The sequence below is a fragment of the Wasmannia auropunctata genome, unplaced genomic scaffold, assembly GCF_000956235.1.
Source record: "Wasmannia auropunctata unplaced genomic scaffold, wasmannia.A_1.0 LD336029.1, whole genome shotgun sequence".
Lineage (NCBI taxonomy): Eukaryota > Metazoa > Arthropoda > Insecta > Hymenoptera > Formicidae > Wasmannia > Wasmannia auropunctata.
The window spans coordinates 854675-874406 of record NW_012026861.1 but is presented as its reverse complement, the minus strand read 5'-3'; the positions used below and the strand labels follow the sequence as shown (position 1 = coordinate 874406).

The 19732-nt window shown below is 34.3% G+C and overlaps 1 protein-coding gene across 3 annotated transcripts in view; it reads left to right on the top strand.

The window, feature by feature from the left end:
• The window catches only part of LOC105452572 (FK506-binding protein 2), a 166353-nt gene that overhangs the window by 88565 nt on the left and 58056 nt on the right, over nucleotides 1-19732 (top strand). For 2 of the 3 annotated variants that reach the window (XM_011693800.1, XM_011693799.1), the window contains exon 1: nucleotides 15737-16012. The exons of the other annotated variant lie outside the window; for it this stretch is intronic. In XM_011693800.1, the coding sequence (XP_011692102.1) occupies nucleotides 15768-16012 (245 nt within the window). In that variant the 5' untranslated portion in view covers nucleotides 15737-15767. Of the gene's footprint in view, nucleotides 1-15736; nucleotides 16013-19732 lie in introns of those variants that run through there. 3 annotated transcript variants of the gene reach the window in all.

Below are 19732 nucleotides of genomic sequence, written 5' to 3'. Positions count from 1 at the left end.
GAGAGAGAGAGAGAGAGAGAGAAAGATAAGGAAATGGGGAGAGGAGACGTGAAAGCGATTAAAGATTTAATGATACTCGATCTCGTGATGCACACTCGACTTCCTGAACAAGGCAAACTTCGTAAGAGATATATAGAGAGGCAATGTGTGCACGATGTTTTGCCGTTATATTTCTACCGTACAGACGAATCAAAAAGGAAAAAAAAAAAGAAAACGAAAGGAATCGAAATCTAGGATGTAGCGCGAAGTGTTTTTTGTCAACGCGCTCACGCTTTTTATCTCCACGTCAAAATAAATTTCTCTCAAAGTCTCAAGTATGCGTTACCTCCTCGGTAATTTATTTGGAGTTAAAGTAATTAATTAAAGTAATTTAAAACTTTTATTATTTAACTGATGTTGTAATTTCCCAATAACTTTTATATTCGCATAAAAGAGTCGTAAAATAGGTAAACTGTTTTTTATTTAGTTATTTAAGTAGCAGTTAAGTAGTTGTTATATTTTTGTAATTCTGTTATATAATTTGACTAAATTAGATTGAATTGAATCAACTTTTTTTTTCGTAGAAGATGAGAAATAACTGGTACACAATATAAAAATGGTTAAGTAAAGCTTAGAGTATTTTAACGGAAGAGATCGCGCACACTATAGCGAATTTCCCCCCCCCCCTCAATTCGTCGAAATGTAGAAACGGATCAATGCGCGGTTGACATTTGAAAGACTTTTCCTTTTTTCCGCGGAGGCGACGCGTGGAGAATATAAATCTCGAATTTTCCGGAATCTCGTCCGGGGGCTTAAAGCTTTCAATGCTCTCGATAATTCCGCAGCGAAAACGAGTCTCCACGTCAAACGTTGTGGATTAGCGCACTCATCGGGTATATCCTGTCCCGTTTCGACTGGCGGCGATAGCACGAAATCTGCAGAAATTTTTGTCCCTCTACTGAAGCGTCGGGAAGGTCAATATTGTCGGAAGAAAATTGGCCACGTGGCACACAGTGCTCTTTATAGATACAGGCACGTATTCTAGGGAGAGGTCGGCGATACTGGTGCTCCATGAAATTATATACGAAAAAAAAGGATTAGATTACTGCGACGCGGAACGTCGGTAAATTTTTCACATTCGCGCGCAGTGCTTCAAATATCGAAGAAAATTTAACTTTTGATTTTGATTATTATTACTATTTTTAATTAAAACACTATTTTTAATCAAAACAGATAAAACATAGCATACATACAAAAAAACAGAAAACACATTACATATATCTTGAAATTTTATTATATTTTATTTTTTAAACGAACATTTTTTAATAAATTAAAATTTAGTTTTTATCTTAAATATCAAATATTAAATAATATTTCAAATATCGGCAGCAGTTGAATTACATGCGCTTCAAAATAAAACAATTAATCGAATTAAATTGTTAAAACAAAAATAATAACAAAATCTTATTTTTCGGTTTAATCATTTAATCGCGTCACTTTAGTTTTAGTACACGTTTGCAGCACTACTATTCTATCTCTTTCGCCTAATTCATTTGGACCCTCCATTTAAGACAATAGTTAAATGTAAGCTGCACACAAACGGATTTCGCCTACGTGTTCTTTCGCCCTAACAGGCACTGGCAATCGGAAAACGGAATCTGCCTGAAGCGACTAATTAATTGCATAAATTGGCTAACTTTGTTTACGATGCTGCGCTATAATTCGCGTATACAGGCTGCGTTAAGATAATGCTGCGTTAACAACAAGTATTTGTCGATGTGTAGGTTTAATGACCCGGCAAACGCGGCTCGATGTTGGCATATAATCGAATGTTGTGCGAAATGGAAGAGTGTATTACATATTAAATTCGGCACTGATTACACTTTCTATACGCGTGAAAGCATGAAACCCTAATTGCGGAACTGATAAAAAAACAGAAGGTTGTCCAATCTATAATTCTTTGTAATTTATTAATATCGAATTAATTGAAGTTGTATTGACTATTGATTTCTCCTTTAGCTGTTTCGATATTTGTCGCAGGAGAAAAGATCATTTTATTTGGATGACACTGTGCTAAATTTCTTTTTAAGCTTTAATAAGAATGCATTTTATTAACATAACAAGAAAATATTATCTTTTATGATATGTTAAATATGACAAAATAAAAACTAAGGTTATTTTCCAATTATTACATTTTACATACATATTTCATAAGTTTCCAAACATTCTTAAAAATAAAATAAAGCATACATTTTTGCGTAATTTTCTTTATTTTTGTAACATACTGCAATAATTTTATCATTTAAAATTTTAAATTTTACAAGAATATCTGTCGTGCAAGAATTTATTATTTTATAAGGATGTTTGAGAACTTATGAATGTAGTAATGTTTACATAGGTATATGTATGAAAAATGCTATGAAAATGATAAATTGAAGAAAATATGATTTAAAAAGCTTGGTTAACATCAACATGTAGTGTTTATTCTCAATCTTTATCTTCTTTGTAGTTCAGATAAATCATATATGTCATAGTGTATAAATTGTCGCTGTTTATCTACCGGGTGCATTGACTTTTCAAACAGAGAAATCTCATTGTTTTATACAGATAAAATGTATGACTGCATAAGGAATTCTCATGTGGTGCCTTGAACAAGGATGACTAGTGGATGCTAATTAATCCCTGTTGTACTACTCACTATGACATTGCAATTATATTGTACACACAGTTAAACATATTGCTGCCAAGTAAAGAACTAATGCGATTTTTCTTTTCGAATCGCTATCTACGATATGTGTATATACATATGTTACTATGGAGACAAAGAAGTTGAAGACAAGGCATTGTTTGACTTTGTCGCACGATTAGATTCCCTCGGTTGTCGTACGCGGTTTTGTTCCGCGCTTTCACGCGATTTCGTTTCAGTGATTTTGTCGTCGTTAAAGATAGCTCGGCGATTTTTTGCAAATGCAGAAGATTGCATTTCCGTGTCTTCGGGTAGTACACCTAATACGATGCGCAAATATAGCGCGCCGTAACAGTTAAAGACTTGCATATTCTCACTTTTTCTTAATGCCGTATTTAACGCTATGCAAATGTAACCGCGATTTTTAATTTTATTCCTCTAATATGCATACCACTTTTGGTATCATTGTGTTACAGGCACATTTAGTATATGATGAATCAGCGCTAATGATATAAATTATGATATAAGAAATAGCAATAGAGGAGATTGCGTCATTTTAGTAATTCGAGAATAACTGACGTGAACGTTCAATCGTAGTTTCTCTCGCTAACGTTTCGCTTTCACAATAAATACGACGCGGCCTTTTTTTTTTAAATGACTGCCACGCTGAGTCCGTTGAAAATTTGCATTTCATATCGCGCGTAAATATTTGCCTCGCTCCAGAGCGCGCGTCCGGAGATATTATTTGCCCGAATAATATTTTAGAGCTGCTTTCGTGCGTTTTCCGCAGCCACATAATTACCTTTTCCCGTTACCCCCTTCATGAGTGTTGATTATCCTCGACACTCATAAGGGCAGGAAGAAAAGCGGATAAAATTGCAATGGAAAATGTATTTAATACCGGAGCAATGGCCAACTGAGCATTTCTTCTTATAAATTATGTTCACTTTTTACTTATTTTTATACACATTAAAAAAAATGTATATATGTTTATAAATATATTTTAAATTGTTTTTTACATTTTTAGTATAGCATAAAGAAAATTTCTTTTTATTGTAAATAAATTAATTTACACACACATACGCACACGCTGATTTCATGAAAGATTTTTTTTTTTAAATCATTTATCCTTTCGAGAATTCTTAGTTTTCAGTTGATATTATAATAATTATTTTTTTAGACTTTTAAACATATTTTAAAGAAGAAAAAAAAATATTTCATTAGATTATTTTTCTTATTAAATATAATGAAGTTACGAGGATGATATTTCCCAAGTGGAATACATTACGATTAGAGTACATAAGAAAATAAAGGATAACATGCGGGAGGAATACACGAACATACGTACGTGATACCAAGTACTTTCTGAATAAATCGCGACGGCGACGTTTCATATATAGTCGTCGCTAATTAAATGCGTCAGCTCTCTGCTCGATCGATCTCTTTCCGACAGACGTTAATTAATGAAATACGATACATACGAATATTAATTGACATTGCACAAAAAATTCAATCATTTTCTATGACTTTTCGCGTCGATCTTTTCATAGAGACTGAAAAGAGCTTTGAATTGAGAGCTTGCTATCCATTCGTGTCTCTTGTATATAGGTATAAGTATAATTAACCTCTTGGTTATTATGGAAGTACTCATAACTCTGTGATAATATTATTGCTAATCAAAATTATTATTATTATTTTCAACGCTTATTATTTTATCTAGAAATATTTTATTTTGATATGTATTACGATCATCCAAGATTTCGTACGCGTGTGCGTATGTGTGTGTTTGTTAGTCGACTTAAAATCTAAATAATGCTGACTTCCATGTAGGAAGTTAATTAGAATTTTTTACGTACACAAAGAAAGCTGACCCAACGAGGTTCTTAAGCTTAAAATAACTTGACTGTAAAGTGGTTAATTAACTTCCTCTCTTTTAGCACTAAAGGACTTTATATACAGGATGAAATGGAGATATACTGTTACAATTTACGATATGATATGAAATATACAGTATGATATGATGTAAGATATACGGTATAATACACACTCACGTGTACGCGTTCCGTTTTTATTATCTTAGATGTGTTTTTGTAATTCATAAGATAATTTTTACATTTACATAAAAGTTCACTATATGCCTATTTATATATATATATATATATATATATCTTTCTTTCTCTCTTTCACTTTGATAGGTATATTGATATTTTATTAATTTTTTCAAACTTTGGACTATAAAGATTTTGCTTTATAGGATATATTTATTTTTTTACATTCTTGTAAAAAAATAAATATAACGAAGTTTGAACGAAAAATTATTGCGCGTTGCTATTTGTCATACGATTTCATTGTCGAAGAATCTTTCAGATCGGAGAAAGTTGACCTCGGCAAAACTTTCTCTGTACATCCCAGGCACATATCACTCAAGCTTATAATCTACTTCCTATAAAACAAGTTTACAGTTGTGTCTGTACTTTTCCGAATTTTTTGCGTTATTTTATCGATCTGGAGAATTAAACATAAATCGGTTCATGATACGAGAAGATAAGTGCAAAATGTAATAGCGATGTGAAATGCGAAAATTGCATTGGACTTTACGTTACATGCAATCTGCATATATCTTTCGCCGGCTTTCATTATGTACACGTGAACGTCCGAAATTTTCATAAAGAGACAATTTTCCGACCTTTTGATGTTCCATGACAGAGGAATGTTGAATATTAACATGAGAGAAAATTGCACGGCAATTTAATATGGTGCGTCAGATTATGAGTAGGAAAGTATAAATTATTACAAAAATTTTCGTGATATTTTAAAAGTCTTACAATAGCAAAGTAATATTCCAATGCAGATATCTTTATTAATTTATTGGATTGGAATAATAATAAAAAAATTATTGAATATTTATTTATATTAGCAACAATGAAATTATTATAAAACCGTATTAATTTTATAAAATATTTGATAAAATTGTGCATTATTTCGTGCGATTTGCTTTTTATTATTTATTATTTTTTTTATCATGAAAACATTTTGTCATATGCAAGAGCAACGTGAATTTTTTTTAGTTTTACACGATGTTTCCGCTTATTAGAATGCTACATCGAGTTATCTTAGATAAATCTACTTTCCCAGTAATTAACGTAAGGTTAACATTGTACAAGCGCATCGTTTATTTTCACATTAGTCTTTTGCGAGAGAGGAGAATGGAAAAATGACTGACATAGATAATGTATAGATAATGCAGAAATACATATATATACACACATATAGACTTTATCTTTATACAGACGTAATTATCTGGAAAATTTACGACTCATAATTCAAACACTTAAAAATTTATTCTAGTATTTTAAAAAGAGTACCTATACTGTAAGAAAAAAATTAAACGTTTATTAAGAATAAAATTGACACTTGTGGTAAATATTATTAATCTTATCTTTGAACAAATATCGAACTAACAAAATAAATTCACGTAATTAACGATGTAGCAATGGATTGAGAGCGTATTTATTTAGCAATTACAATTGTTAATGCAATTTTATAAAGAGAATTTGCTGTTGCATCAACACGAAATTTCTTCTCTGCATTTTATTATGTGTTTGAGAAAGAATGGTTATGTTATTTAGAAAATAACTTAATCTCTCATATATATGTTGTATATGTCAGACCGCAACGAGAAATCCTTGTTTCGTAAATTTGCTCGTCCTAAGACCGCAGAATAATCGGCATGGCACGCTCGGTTCGTCGTATCGTCGGTGATATTTCGTTTCGCGGTGCGTCGAAGCCACCGCTCGCGTTGCACATCAGCAGCAATCGGTAGGCTGCCTCTACCACAAACTTCATTACGCAGTCCGGTCAAACCCAACAAAATTGAGTGCCAATCTACGCGGTCCAGAAGGATTTTAATCGCGCAGATTTATCGTGCATCACCGATGCACACGTCTACATTTTGATGGGACATTTGATTGCGGGAGCTCAGCGTCTAATTACGCGATATTCGCTCGTACCTCGATCTCGGATTTTATCACATTGCGCTGAAATCTGTTCTTCTATGTCGTGAAGTGGCACAATACATGAAATAGTGACACACAAAAAGTAATAATATGTTGCAAGTATTTAGAAAACTACTATGACGTGAGTAATTTTTTTTACGAAACAACATGGAAAAATTATTACAAAAGTCAATTAGGAAAGTTTCAGATTTTTTTTTAAAGTCTCAGAAATTGAATTTGTAGATATAATACTAAGATATTTAATATTTTTTAGATTCATTAATTTTCTAAAGCGAATTTATGTAATTATATTCTGTCAACGTACATTCGTAAACTCGTATACATTTTATCTATATGTATAATAATTGAATTAAATACTTAGATGATATAATTAAATGTACATTTCTTATATATTCATTACAGGTTTCTAAATTGTCAGGATGATATTATTAATTTCTATGTTTAATATTATGGCATATTGGAGGGAATTTAAATCTAAGTCAGACAAATTATTCAAGACAATTAATAAATAAATCTTTCGAATAATATGACATATGATATGAAATAATTTAAAATATGAAATTAATTTGAAATATAGTATAATGTAAAATAATAAATTAAAATTTATATTGCATATATAAAAGGAATAAGTTTTCTACATAAAAAAATATATACGTTATATAAAAATTGTTATTATATAACTTTCTCCCTCTTTTTTATTCTTGCTAAAGTTAGAGAAAATATATAATCGCTGTCTATATAAAACAGGAAAAGTCCTGTTGTAAACGATTATGTTTGGTAAAGCTGCAAAATGTACGCGATAGAGTTAAGAATTAATAATCTCGGCGCTTTGAAGGGGAACAAGCAATGTGAGAGCTTAAGATATCTCGCGGAACAAGCGACACCTGCGAATCAGGCGCGTCAGCGAATACAAAGTCAAGTTCGGCGTTTCGAGGAAGAGACGCCCAGCCTCGGTTCGTCTCTTTCCCTTGAAATTTCAAACGTGGTTCTGATATACAAGCAATCTCTCACATCCGGTATACAGCCGCGCCGCCGTCGACATTATCGATAACGGGCGAGAAGCTTGTTCTACGCCGCAGACCCCATTACTGCCGGTTTGGGCTTCCTAAAATTAACTGTCAAAATTAGCGATCGAAATAGATTAGCGAGTGGAGAACCACGCGAGTGTTTCGCGTGCATCGAGCTCTCAAGATTCGCGATGAACATTGAACGTAATTTCCGTCGCACAATTATGCAGTTAATATGCGGACGTCTGAATAACGCGCGATATAAGTACATAAGTAGAGGTCGTCTGAATCGGTATGATCCGAAGCGATACGACAGGCAATGTGATCGAATAAGGACAAAGCTCGATAATCGGTCTGGCGCGCTCCTTTCTCAAGTTTGACTAATCCGTCGTAGACGTGATATCGATGGCACGTTCGCCATCGGTAGCCCTGTGACGGTATATAGCAGTCGTATTACAAATTCAATTTCCATGAATATCCAAGCATCTCCGCGGAATTGAAATGAGGGAATGGCAAGATAACGCTGATATGGAAGTTTCCCTTTAATGCTAATTATCTCGATTTGCTTCGACAGTAATTTAAGTAATTTATATTTTATTGGAAAAGCTCAAATTATCAATCAATTAGGACATGAATTATAATAAATGGATAATACTTTCAATATAATTTGGGAAAAGCAATTTTCAAAGTTGGTGTCTTTTAAAAAAAAAAGCGATTGAGAATCAAAGATCTTTTATTAGAAAAAAATATCTTTAACGAGATTAGAGTTATCGCAAATCTGCGCAATGAAGTTTTTAGAAGCGAGAATCCGGGGAAATACAAAAAATACCGGGATAAAGATATAAAGAAAGAATTTTCGAGTATTACAATTGTAAGTATAACGCAGTGTAACTGTTTGTAGAATTAGAAATTAATAGCTTGTTATTGTCGGCGAATACTAACGAAGAAATTTGTATTAGGAACAATACTCGTGAAACCTTATTACGAAATACGAATTCGTACCAAGAAAAAACAAGTTTTTTTTTTTTAAACTTTCTTCCAAATGTTCTTGAGGTCGTAAAAATAAAGGAGTACATTGTTATAAACCAAAGTTGGCCCGTTTCGAAACTACCGTCGACGCAAAATTGCCATCTTTAAACGGGTGTGGTAGTGTCGCGACCGCACGACGACGGTGCGAGTTTCAGTCGCACAACGCGCATAGGAACTTGTCGTGTAACTATCTCACGGGAATACCACGGTCGGCCGTGTTTCCCTTAACCCGGACCGGCCCGCGAGCCTGGGAAACAGTTTAGCTATCTCCGGCATTCGAACTGGCTGAAGCTCGCGTTACGCGCGCTCGCGCTTTCGAGCTTGCTTGTCGAAACTGCACGCGTTCAACCGGCTGCCGGTTTCCCGATGGAAGCGCGCCGCGTTATTAAGCTCCGGCCTGTTTGCCGCTTAAATGCTCTATGCCGTGAGATTCGAATTCCGCTGCTACTTCTCCATCTCGAAGGCGCGATCGTTCTCTACGATTGTAAATCAATTGTACGGAAACGGCGAAAAATTCAGTGGTATGAGATATGAGGCGGAGAGATATCAAAAAGAATATGTTTCCGTAAGTGCAAACATTTTATAAATATCTTCATATATTTATGTCGCCCTTTTTAATTATTTATAAATATTGTATGTTTACAAAAAATAAAATTAACATTATTTCTAATTTTAAAGATCTACTTTTGTATCAATATTATTTAAAAACAAATTTTATATGAACAAATTTCATATACTTATAAAGAAAGAGAACATTATGAGAAAAAGCTGCAGTAATAATGCATATTTATTTTTGTTTGCATACTTCTTGAAATATATGTAAATTTTTTTTACACTAAACATTAGCATACTAATTCTAATAAAAATTATAAGAAAATATAAAATTAATTATAATATTTAATTTTTAAATATTTATTTAAACACACTTAGTAGATGTGTGTTGTTCTAGTAAATTAGGAATAATTAATTAATTTTAACAGACACAAATACATACTTCTGCAACATATTTTCTATGAAAGTATAACATTTATTAAGGCAATGTTGCATAAGATTTGCCTTTTGGAGCATAAAGCGTGGTTTGAAAGCATTCTCAAATTCTTATAAGGACAAATAATATTAGAAATGGTGCAAAACAATACGTAAATGATATGTAAATAAATTATAAATCTCAAAGAATTTAATATACTCGCAATAATACTAAAAAATTTTTTTTCAAACGTTTACTTAGCAGCGTATTATTATCTGTAATATATTTTTTAATAAATTAAATATCTAATTTATATTTATTTTAAACACTAAATAATATATTATAGACCTAATTGAGACCACGAAAGTTCAAATAAGATTAGAAACACCAAATGCGATCTAAATCAGATTTTGATGCTTAATAATAATATTTTTAGTCCGGATTCAGTTTGGAGCTGCTTCAAGATCGACAAAAATATTCGGCGCGTCGTTTACCTGAATTTAAAATTGTAAAATTTACACATGAATATTATTATTAAATACCAAGATCTGTTTTAGACATTTAGTGTTTCTAATCTTGTTTAAATATTTGAATTATTATTTTTATTATAAGTTACATAGACTTCTTAAGAATATTTTTGTGTGTATAGTAAAAATTAAATCTTTTTATTTTTCAGAGTACATATATCTTTTTCTGACATAATTCCTCTGATTATTTTACATATTCTTTTATTGTAACATAATTATCATAACATTTTAAAGACACTATGGTCGCGGTATTTATAATCGATTCTTATTTAAAATACCATCTTATGTACAGTCTTAAGATGTCATGAACTAATCACTGAACCATTATTAGCATCTTAAAGACGTTAAAACGATCTTTAAATATAAGAACTTGACTACCGACTTATGAGCTTTTTAAGTAAAAATGCAAGGTATGAAACAAGTTGTTAAAAGATGTTATCGTATTAATTTTCTTAAGTATTATTTTGTTACGCTATCCGCATTTACATGAGAAGGTACTAAATTTGACGGAAGTATTGCAGACGGGCAAAGAAAGAATCATTTTGCAATTCTCTCGAGAGCTTCGACAACCGATTTCGAAGTAAATCGCGAATTGTACTATCGCGCGGCAACATCGACGTGACACGAATACCAAGACTTTGGGCTGCGAATTCGTACCGTGTTACGGGTTGTTTAAACTACATTTCGGTTCTCAAGTAACTAGATAGGATGGCCTGCAAGCAATTACTATTCGTCGATGACCGTCGCCGAATCTCTACGGGAATAAACTGCCTAAACAGCCACGCGAGAAATTGTGCACGTACGAAAAGAAGGTGCGCGTAATAAATTCTGTTGCTGTATCAGTTAACGTAGCGTGGAACGAGATCCCTGTATCTCGACAAATTCGTTAAAGTCAAAGACGTGCAATTATCTCACGAGAATACCACACAATCGGCCAGCGTAAAACGCGAAAGTTTGATACATTTTCAATTTGAATTATATTTTAAGTGCACTTTATATGATACTAATATATTATGCATTTTAATTTTTTTTAAATAAATTCTTTAAAATAAACATAGCATGCATATATTATTTTTCAAGATTATCTTAAAGGGTCAGATTAAATTATTTTGATGCGTTAAAATATTGAAAAAGTTTTCGAGCGTTCCAGAAGACTTCATTTCTGATTATTTCGGGAGAGGGGGGAGCTAGGCAGCTGCTGCGATCGTGGATTAAATGAACCGATTCTGTGTTTGTTCCTCGATCGTTCGTTCAATACGGGTTGGTGGCTGCGCGTCGCTGCATAATCCACACGGAGTTATGTAGATCCAGGGCTTATCGCTCTAGGATTTCCATTCTGTCTCATTATTAATTTCCATGCGTTAAGCAGCCGGAGCGAGGATTAGTTGGAAGCGTCGTTACACGAGCTGTTGGAACTTCCTACCGCATTTGCGTTTAGGTCTATTGATTTTGAGAAATAATTGTTCTTTGTTGAGGATATGTATATATAAATGTATATGTATATATATTCTCGACGAAAAAAAAAACAATTAAAAAAGAACATTTAAAAAAATAAAATTTATTTGGTATTTTTTTAGTGATGAAATATGCGTCAATATAGTTTCTCAATTCAAAATTCGAAATTTTATCAAAAGTTTATCAACCGTTTTTTAACATAAACATAATTATATAACTGCATTAAAATTTTAGACATAACTGAGTTAAATAAACTTTTAATAAAATTTCGTGAAAGTTTTGAATAAAGAAACTATACAGGTACTATAATATCATTAAAAAAAGTAAGAAATAAATTTTACATCTTTCATGTAGAAAATATGAAGAAAGATATATCTTGAAGAAATAAGAGATAATAATATTATCTGCAAAGTGGAGGTCATATATAAATATTTTAAGATACTAATAAAAAATCTTATGTAATATTAAAATATTTTATAACGTTTTAAAATAACTGAAATAACGATTATACAATTTCGTTGGTTTTATCACACTTTTTATCTTGTGTAGCTTTCCAAATATCGCTAAACGTATATTACGCAATAATACGATTTGTGGAAATAATATCATTTTAAATTTAGCTTTTTCTCCAAACCAGGCAAATCAATGTTGTTGCAAATCTTATGATTTGTATGCATGAAGAAATGTAATTCGAACCGTTGCATCACACGACGAGGTCGGAGTCAAAGAGTTCACTGCGATTTTGCGAGTATTCCTTAAGATGCAAACTTGGTCTGGCGTGAGTGGTCCGTTGCGCACGATGTGTAACGAGTGTGTATACAGGGCGCTCGACTTTTCGCTTTTCGCTGCACATCACCGCATCGTCGTCGTCGTGAAACGAGCACACGGGTTTACCTATCTTTCGTCAAAATACAAAAAAAGCACAGGCAAATATATTTTGCAACTAACATCGTCTTATCTTCAAAATATATCGTCTATAAAATCGGAATGAAGGATATCTTGAACCCTCGTATTTTATTTTGAAAGACGTATTTATGATTTTTTTTCTTATTAGCTTATTATTATAAAATTAATTGCTTAATACTTTCGATAAAATTGCTATTGTTATTAATACACGCATTTGGTTTGCCTTCTTTCTAAAATTGAGTTGGCTAAAATAAGGTTACGAAGCGCATATGAAAGGCGCTTGTACATTTTCGCAAGCTTATAAAAGTTTATATAAAAATATTCCATATGTTTTAGGTATGTGTAACATGCCACGTATTGCACGTGAGATATACTTCATAGCCACGTAAGGATAGAGTAAAACTAGATAAAGTGCACAAAGAGAAGGTAGCTGCCGAAATTTTATACTGGTCTCAGTGGTACACAAATCGTGAATTAGTTTTTAGAAATTCGTATTGTTGAACCGATTCAATTTATTTTATAATTTCAAATAAATAGGTTGTAGTATAGAATATAAAGATTCCAATGAAAGTTAACGTTTTAAGAAATTATTTTGACATCGTTTTAATTACAAACTCTGAAAAACAGAATTTTTAATTTCTGATGTTTGTTGATCAATGTGAATATCTAAAAGTAAGTGAAGTCACTTTAATGTCAAGCTCAAAACAATTTGGTAATGACTGACAAGTGCAATCTTAAAACGTTATTTAAAATGCTAATTAAGCGCCTGTTCGTCATATCATGCGCCATTATTTGCTAAACGATGCACCGTAAACGCACGACTTGCGATAAACCCAATTCGTCGACGTGGCATTCTTTCCAAGAGAATCTTACTCATATACGAATAAGTGAATGTTATATTTATGTATGTTTTAACAAAATTATGTACGTAAAAAACTTTCTAGGTATTTTAATTTTTAAATATTATATATGTATGAACTTTGTGCATGAGAAGCATATATTTGATCGAAAAATAGATATACATTATGTATGTATAATAATTTTAAAAATTGGTATGAATATCATAGTAATATCATAATTAATCATAATTTTAACGTAATTTAGAATTAATAGATCAATTAATTTGAGATTTATAAAATACATTGATTTGAACGCGCTCACCACTCCAGCTAACAATAGCATTTCTATATTTATGCCCGTACTTATATACATATAAATTTTGTTTTGTAAAATTCCATTTCAGTCGAGAGCGAACCTTAATCGATTGAGTATCGCTATTCAAATGCTATCCGGAAATTCCGCTGTAGCAGTTAGCGAATTCGATGTATATATCTCGGCCAGCCGCATTTACATACCAATACGTAAAATATCCCATAAATAATTCATCGAGAGACGAATTCTGTTAGCACGTAAGCGAATGGTTTTTTTCGAGCCGGTTACCGTAACCGATTAAAAACTCGCAGTTTAATATTCCAACTTCGAGCGAGACATTTAAGCCGGAATTCTGATGGATATATATATATATATATATATATAAAAGAGGAGAAATAATGGTCATCCAGTTTGACCGGTGCGACATCCATACGCTTGCCGAAACGACCACGAAATCCTTCTCCGCGTAGGAAGGAAACGCATTGCAACGCTTGGATGCGCCCCGCAGCAGCAGCGGTGGCGCGATGACATCGGTGATAAACGACGAGATCAGGTTGACATGTAACACGAGGTGCGGCGGCTGAGAGACGGCGAACGAAATTAAAGAGCGATAGACGGATACGCGGGACGATATGTGAAAGGCAAGGATTGAAGAAGAGCGTTGAAGAAGAGCGCGAGGAGAACAAGCTGAAGGAAGCTGAGCCGAGAAAAAATCGAGAATAACTCCGTTTGACGAAGTGAACGAAATCAAATGAAATCCCAAAGGCATGAGAATCAAATGCATTTTTCACATATCTGTCCTTTATCTTGCTTTAAATGCAAGTTTCTCTTTCGCATTGGCACACTTGTACTGTATTTTAATAAAATATCGTATTTTAATAGCTGCTTGAATTTCTGACATTTAATTGTCAGATGAGGCCAATACGACCAATACGGACGCATAAATAAAAAATTTGTAGTTATCATGTTGCTACGTTAATTTCACGAAATTCCATATGGATACGAAAGAAATTCTTTATTTGAATAGCTTACTCTTTGGGAGTAAAATGATTTACCCAGCAGAGAGAGAGAGAGAGAGAGAGAGAGAGAGAGAAAATGAGAGAGAGCAAATTTCAGCGAAGTTTTCATCGTGTTTCTAATAGGTTTTCGTTGTGCCGGTGAAATAACATTTCTTCCGGATAAAGTTTATTCCCTTAATTTGATTCACTGGAACGATACATTCTCTCATTGAACTTGCATTTGCGCGATGCACCTGCGGAGTCTCGTCAAAATCAGAGCGCAGAGTCGAAGCGTGTTCTCTTTGTATCGGTAACCGCGGGTGAAGGAGGGGAATGGAGCGAGCGGAAAAGGGAGAGGAAGAGTAAAAAAAGAGAGGGGGAGGGGAAAGACGCAACGATGCGAGGAGGTGCGGAAGACGGGACTAAAGGGATGAAAGGGAACACACCCGACCTGATAGGCGAGTGAGAAAGGTACAGCGAGCGCGAGGCAAGCCGCAGACACCGTGATACGCCACCGGCGCGGCGGCGGAAGAAGGACGGTGCCACATATTGGTATGTAAGCGCGGGAAGGACGAAGTAGTGCAACGTGGCGGCGAGAGAGAAAGCAGGAAGGGAATCAGGTCGGAGCAAGACGCGCGACTCCGGGGGACACAGGCCATGAAGAAGACGGAGATGTGGAGCAGGCAGCATGCAGCTGAGAAGAGAGGACAGGAGAGCGAGATATATGCGAGATGAAACAAACGAGGAGAGACGACCCGTGTAGGGACGAGCGAGAAATCGCGAGCGGCACCGCGAGGCGGCAGAGAGAGAAAGGGACTTTCCCGAGGTAGAGACCTACATATTCCGTGGGGCCAATGAGACGGCGCAATGTGGCGGCATGGACGCGCTCCGTCCTCTTCCGATCCCCGTTTCATGCTCCGGTCTCCGTCCCGACCACGGCGCCGTCGCTCTGGGACGAGCGGGGGATCCGAAGGTGGCTCGTCGCTGGCTCGTAGAACGCCGCGACTCCGCGAGTACTCAGTTGCTCACGAGCATCCGTCGACTGATGAACATGGTCCCCTGTACGTCGAACAGCGCGAGTGCCGTGCTCGCGATGTGCCGTTACGCTCTCCTCTTCCTCGTGGTGGCAATTGTGGCGCTCAGCAGGGCTGCCGACAACGCTGAGAGCGGTGGTCTCAAGGTGGAGAAGATGTATATGCCGGAGGTATGCGACGTCAGGTCGAAGAAGGGCGACCAGCTGACCATGCACTACACCGGCACGCTCCAGGACGGCAGCAAGTTCGACTCAAGGTCAGTGACACGGCACACGAAAGACCGGGCGAGCGGTAGGGAACGGCAAGTAGACTGAAGTAGGAAATAGATTGGTGATGTAGGGCAAGTGCGTATAGGGAAAGTGCGAGGTCGAGCGATTTTGTCGGCTATGAGATTTTGCCTGTTAACGAAATTGTGCGCTGGTAGTGGAGGCTGATGTAACAGAATTAGTGGAGAACCGTGCAGATGTCTGTGAATGTCTGTCTTTCGCGAGAAACGCGATGACGATGATGTCACGCGCTAGTAACAAGAACTTAATGTCTTTGAGAGACATGATAGATATGATGTTTCTTCAGTGTAGTATTCAACGTACAATGTTCAAGTTTGACATTTTGCCTCTGATAAAGTACTCGCGGTTAGTTTCTGCACAAAATGAATGTGAAACAAATTTTTTTATGAAACATTTTAAAATAAAACTGCACTTATCGCGGCAACCGCAAATGTAGGACAAAAAGTGAATTGAGGAAAAGATATAAAAGAGCAGCTGATGATGTCATGCTACTTTTAAAAAAATGCAAATTAAACCCACTGAGAGTTACAATAAATTTATATATATTTACAATATGATGCAACATTCTCCGATATAGTTAATTGGTATTTTAATTTCTTGACATCACGTGTTTAGTAGATAAAAATATTGATTCCGGTTTTTGATAAAAGTACTGATTTTGAAAAAAATCGCAAAACTCTCGAATTAAATTGTTTAGCAACTATGAAAAAAAAACTGTAATTTCATTGCATATGTAAAAGTTAGCAAAGAAAGAGAAGATGAAGTGCATAAAAATCTGTTATTAATGCATAGATAGCACAATAATCGAACAGCTATAAATAGCAAACTAGTCAAACTATTATAGCAACTCTATTGATCTCACTTATCATTGTGAATTATTTCTATGAGATATTTCTTTATTTTTTCGATCGTGTTACTCTGGACAATGGTTAAAGAGTTCATTGTTTGTTTATTTAAATTATTTAAAATAACGTGAAAATAGATAGAAGTTATTAGAAAAGATTAAATAGAAAAAAAATCTTTATTTTTTGTGTAAATCTAATAGCAATTGTTTTATTTTAAACAAATATAGTTAAAATTGAGTTTTAAAAAAGTTTTAAAATGAAGTTTTAAAAAAGTGTGTAAATCTTAAAATATTTTAGTAACGGTAATAAAAATGTATTTAATAATAAAAATCTGATAATAGCAATCTATTAGATAAATAATAAGTATTACTATTAATTCTTATATAATAATAATTTTATATATATTTAATATTTATACGCATTAATAAATGAAAAAAATAGAGAATTAATTGGATTTACATAAGATTTAAATCAGAAATTTCTTTAGATTTAATTTATTAAAAATACTTTGATTTTAACTGTAATAGCACGAGTAGAAAAGCGTGAACAGGTACCTTAAGATAGAAAAGACGCAAGTGTTCAAAATTAGGACAAAAGTATTTTCCGTTATACGAAATAGCGTGTCCGCTGATGACGTCAGCAGTTGGGCAAAGAGAAGGGAAACGAGAGAAAGAGAAAGATAGCGCGACTCAGAAATTTCCAACGTGGACGTATGTCATTGGAGGACACGAAGATGACGAGCATACCGTTCCAAGTGGGACTCTCGCCGTTCGAAAGTAACTTTTTAACATATAATGGGAAAAGCATAAACTCTGTTCTCGGCACCTTTGAAATCCTTGCTTTCACGTAGAAACGTATATATAGCCGATGTAACAATAGCGCCGAAGTAATACTCGCGCGGAATGTAGATGGACCAAAATGCGAATAATTGAAAATGAACAACGTGCTTCATTCGCTGGCCAAACGATCGATCGTCGTGTAATCTTATTAGGATGGAATTTCATAAAGCACGTTTCGCACGATTTTTGTGAGGAACGAACATTTCAAAGGAAAAATATGCATCTGACCAAAAAATAGCTTTCTCGTTTTGAAAGAATCGTTGTGAAGGAAATGTCTGTTTTTTTTGTATCTTGAAGATTTAAGGGAATTGTAAAAACTGGCACGATAATCTGGTTTAAAAGTGATTTGTCAATATCTGGTGTGATTACTCTCGCCGATAACCTACCTCTTGAACTTTCTTTAGCCACGTCGATTGTGCTCCAAATCGGATTTGGCACGAGAGCCGCCTGCGTTCGGTATACGATATAGCGTCTCGCGATCACCTTCGCACGATTAACTGCTTATATATCTCGGAGTGACAGTTTACTCTAAATATAGATCGATCAGATCATTTCCGATTTAGGAAACAATAAAGATCCGGTTCTTTTTTTATGCAGGTAAATAATATAGTCGAAGTAAGCAGTAAGATTTTGTTCTTTTATATAGTTGAATTTATCTTTCTACATGTGAAACAATAAAGATCCGATTCTTTTTACGCAGGTAAATAATACAGTCGAAGTGTGCAGTAAGATTTTATTTTTTTATATAATTATTTATCTTTCTATATGTAGAACGTATTCTTTCGGCAATAATTTTTTTTTTCAAATGAATACTTGAATGCGCAGAATATTTAATTTACAATAGTTATTATAACGAATCGATTATATATATTTTATATTTTGTGCAGTAACTGAATGACTGAAGAGCTAATCTTATCTTACGTCACCTCTTATGCAACAATTATTGTAGACGTAACATTTCTTATAACTGATTACAGTTTTTTCGAAGAGACGTCTGCAAGCGAATATTTATCAATTGATTAGGTTTGTGTCGCATAATTTATCTCCTAAGGTATCACAGGTCATTTATTTGATGGTGGTTGTCGTTACCAATTGATAAGACAATCTCTATGGAATAATTGGAATAATGATTGAGTTCGACCAAACAATGTTATAAGGCTGATAAAAAATTAATGTTACTTTACAATTTATTTTTTATGCAATTTGAAAAAAAGATAATGTAATCGACAACATATCATCAGAGAACTCACGTTCGCGAACATACAATTTCAATTAAACCAATTAACTGTATTTTTCCAATATACTCAATATATTGCCTTCTGCTTTTTTAACCGACCGCTTCCAAGCTACCTCATGCACAGATCCGTCGTTCTTCTCTCTTTTTTTTTTCCTCTTCTCTTATGATGCATATTAATAATTCATCGTCTGAAACGATATTAATGATGCGCAACGGCGTATAGCGATAATGAATAATGCACTATGGATCGATGCTTCGTTAATCGCGGTTTGCGGCACATTGTAATCTTTCTGCAAACACGTATAAACATTTTCTACTTTAGAATATTATAATTACACTGTACAATATACTTCGTCAAATATTTTCGGATATACGAGCGATTAATATTTCGGTGCGGCTCACGTTACCACGTTCGCTATAACATTTCACGCCCAGAGATACAATGGACATATGCGTGGCTGTTATTATAATCATATTCCAATTCATAATGTTTAATACGGCATAATACCGCTTAGTTTCGAAACGATAAACGCAACGCAACGTAACGTAATATCGACCTACCCGCTGACGGGATTCATTACCGATCTCGCGCAAAGTCCTCGTTAATGAAACTATCGAGTTCGCAACTCAATCAATTCAACAGCGCGCGAGACTGGAAAGCTTCACTTCGATCGAGTGTCCATATCCTTTTCTCAGATAAATGAACTCCGATATCCTTACGGTCGCATTGGCATCGACGAAAATGGCCTACTATTGGAATTCACGATT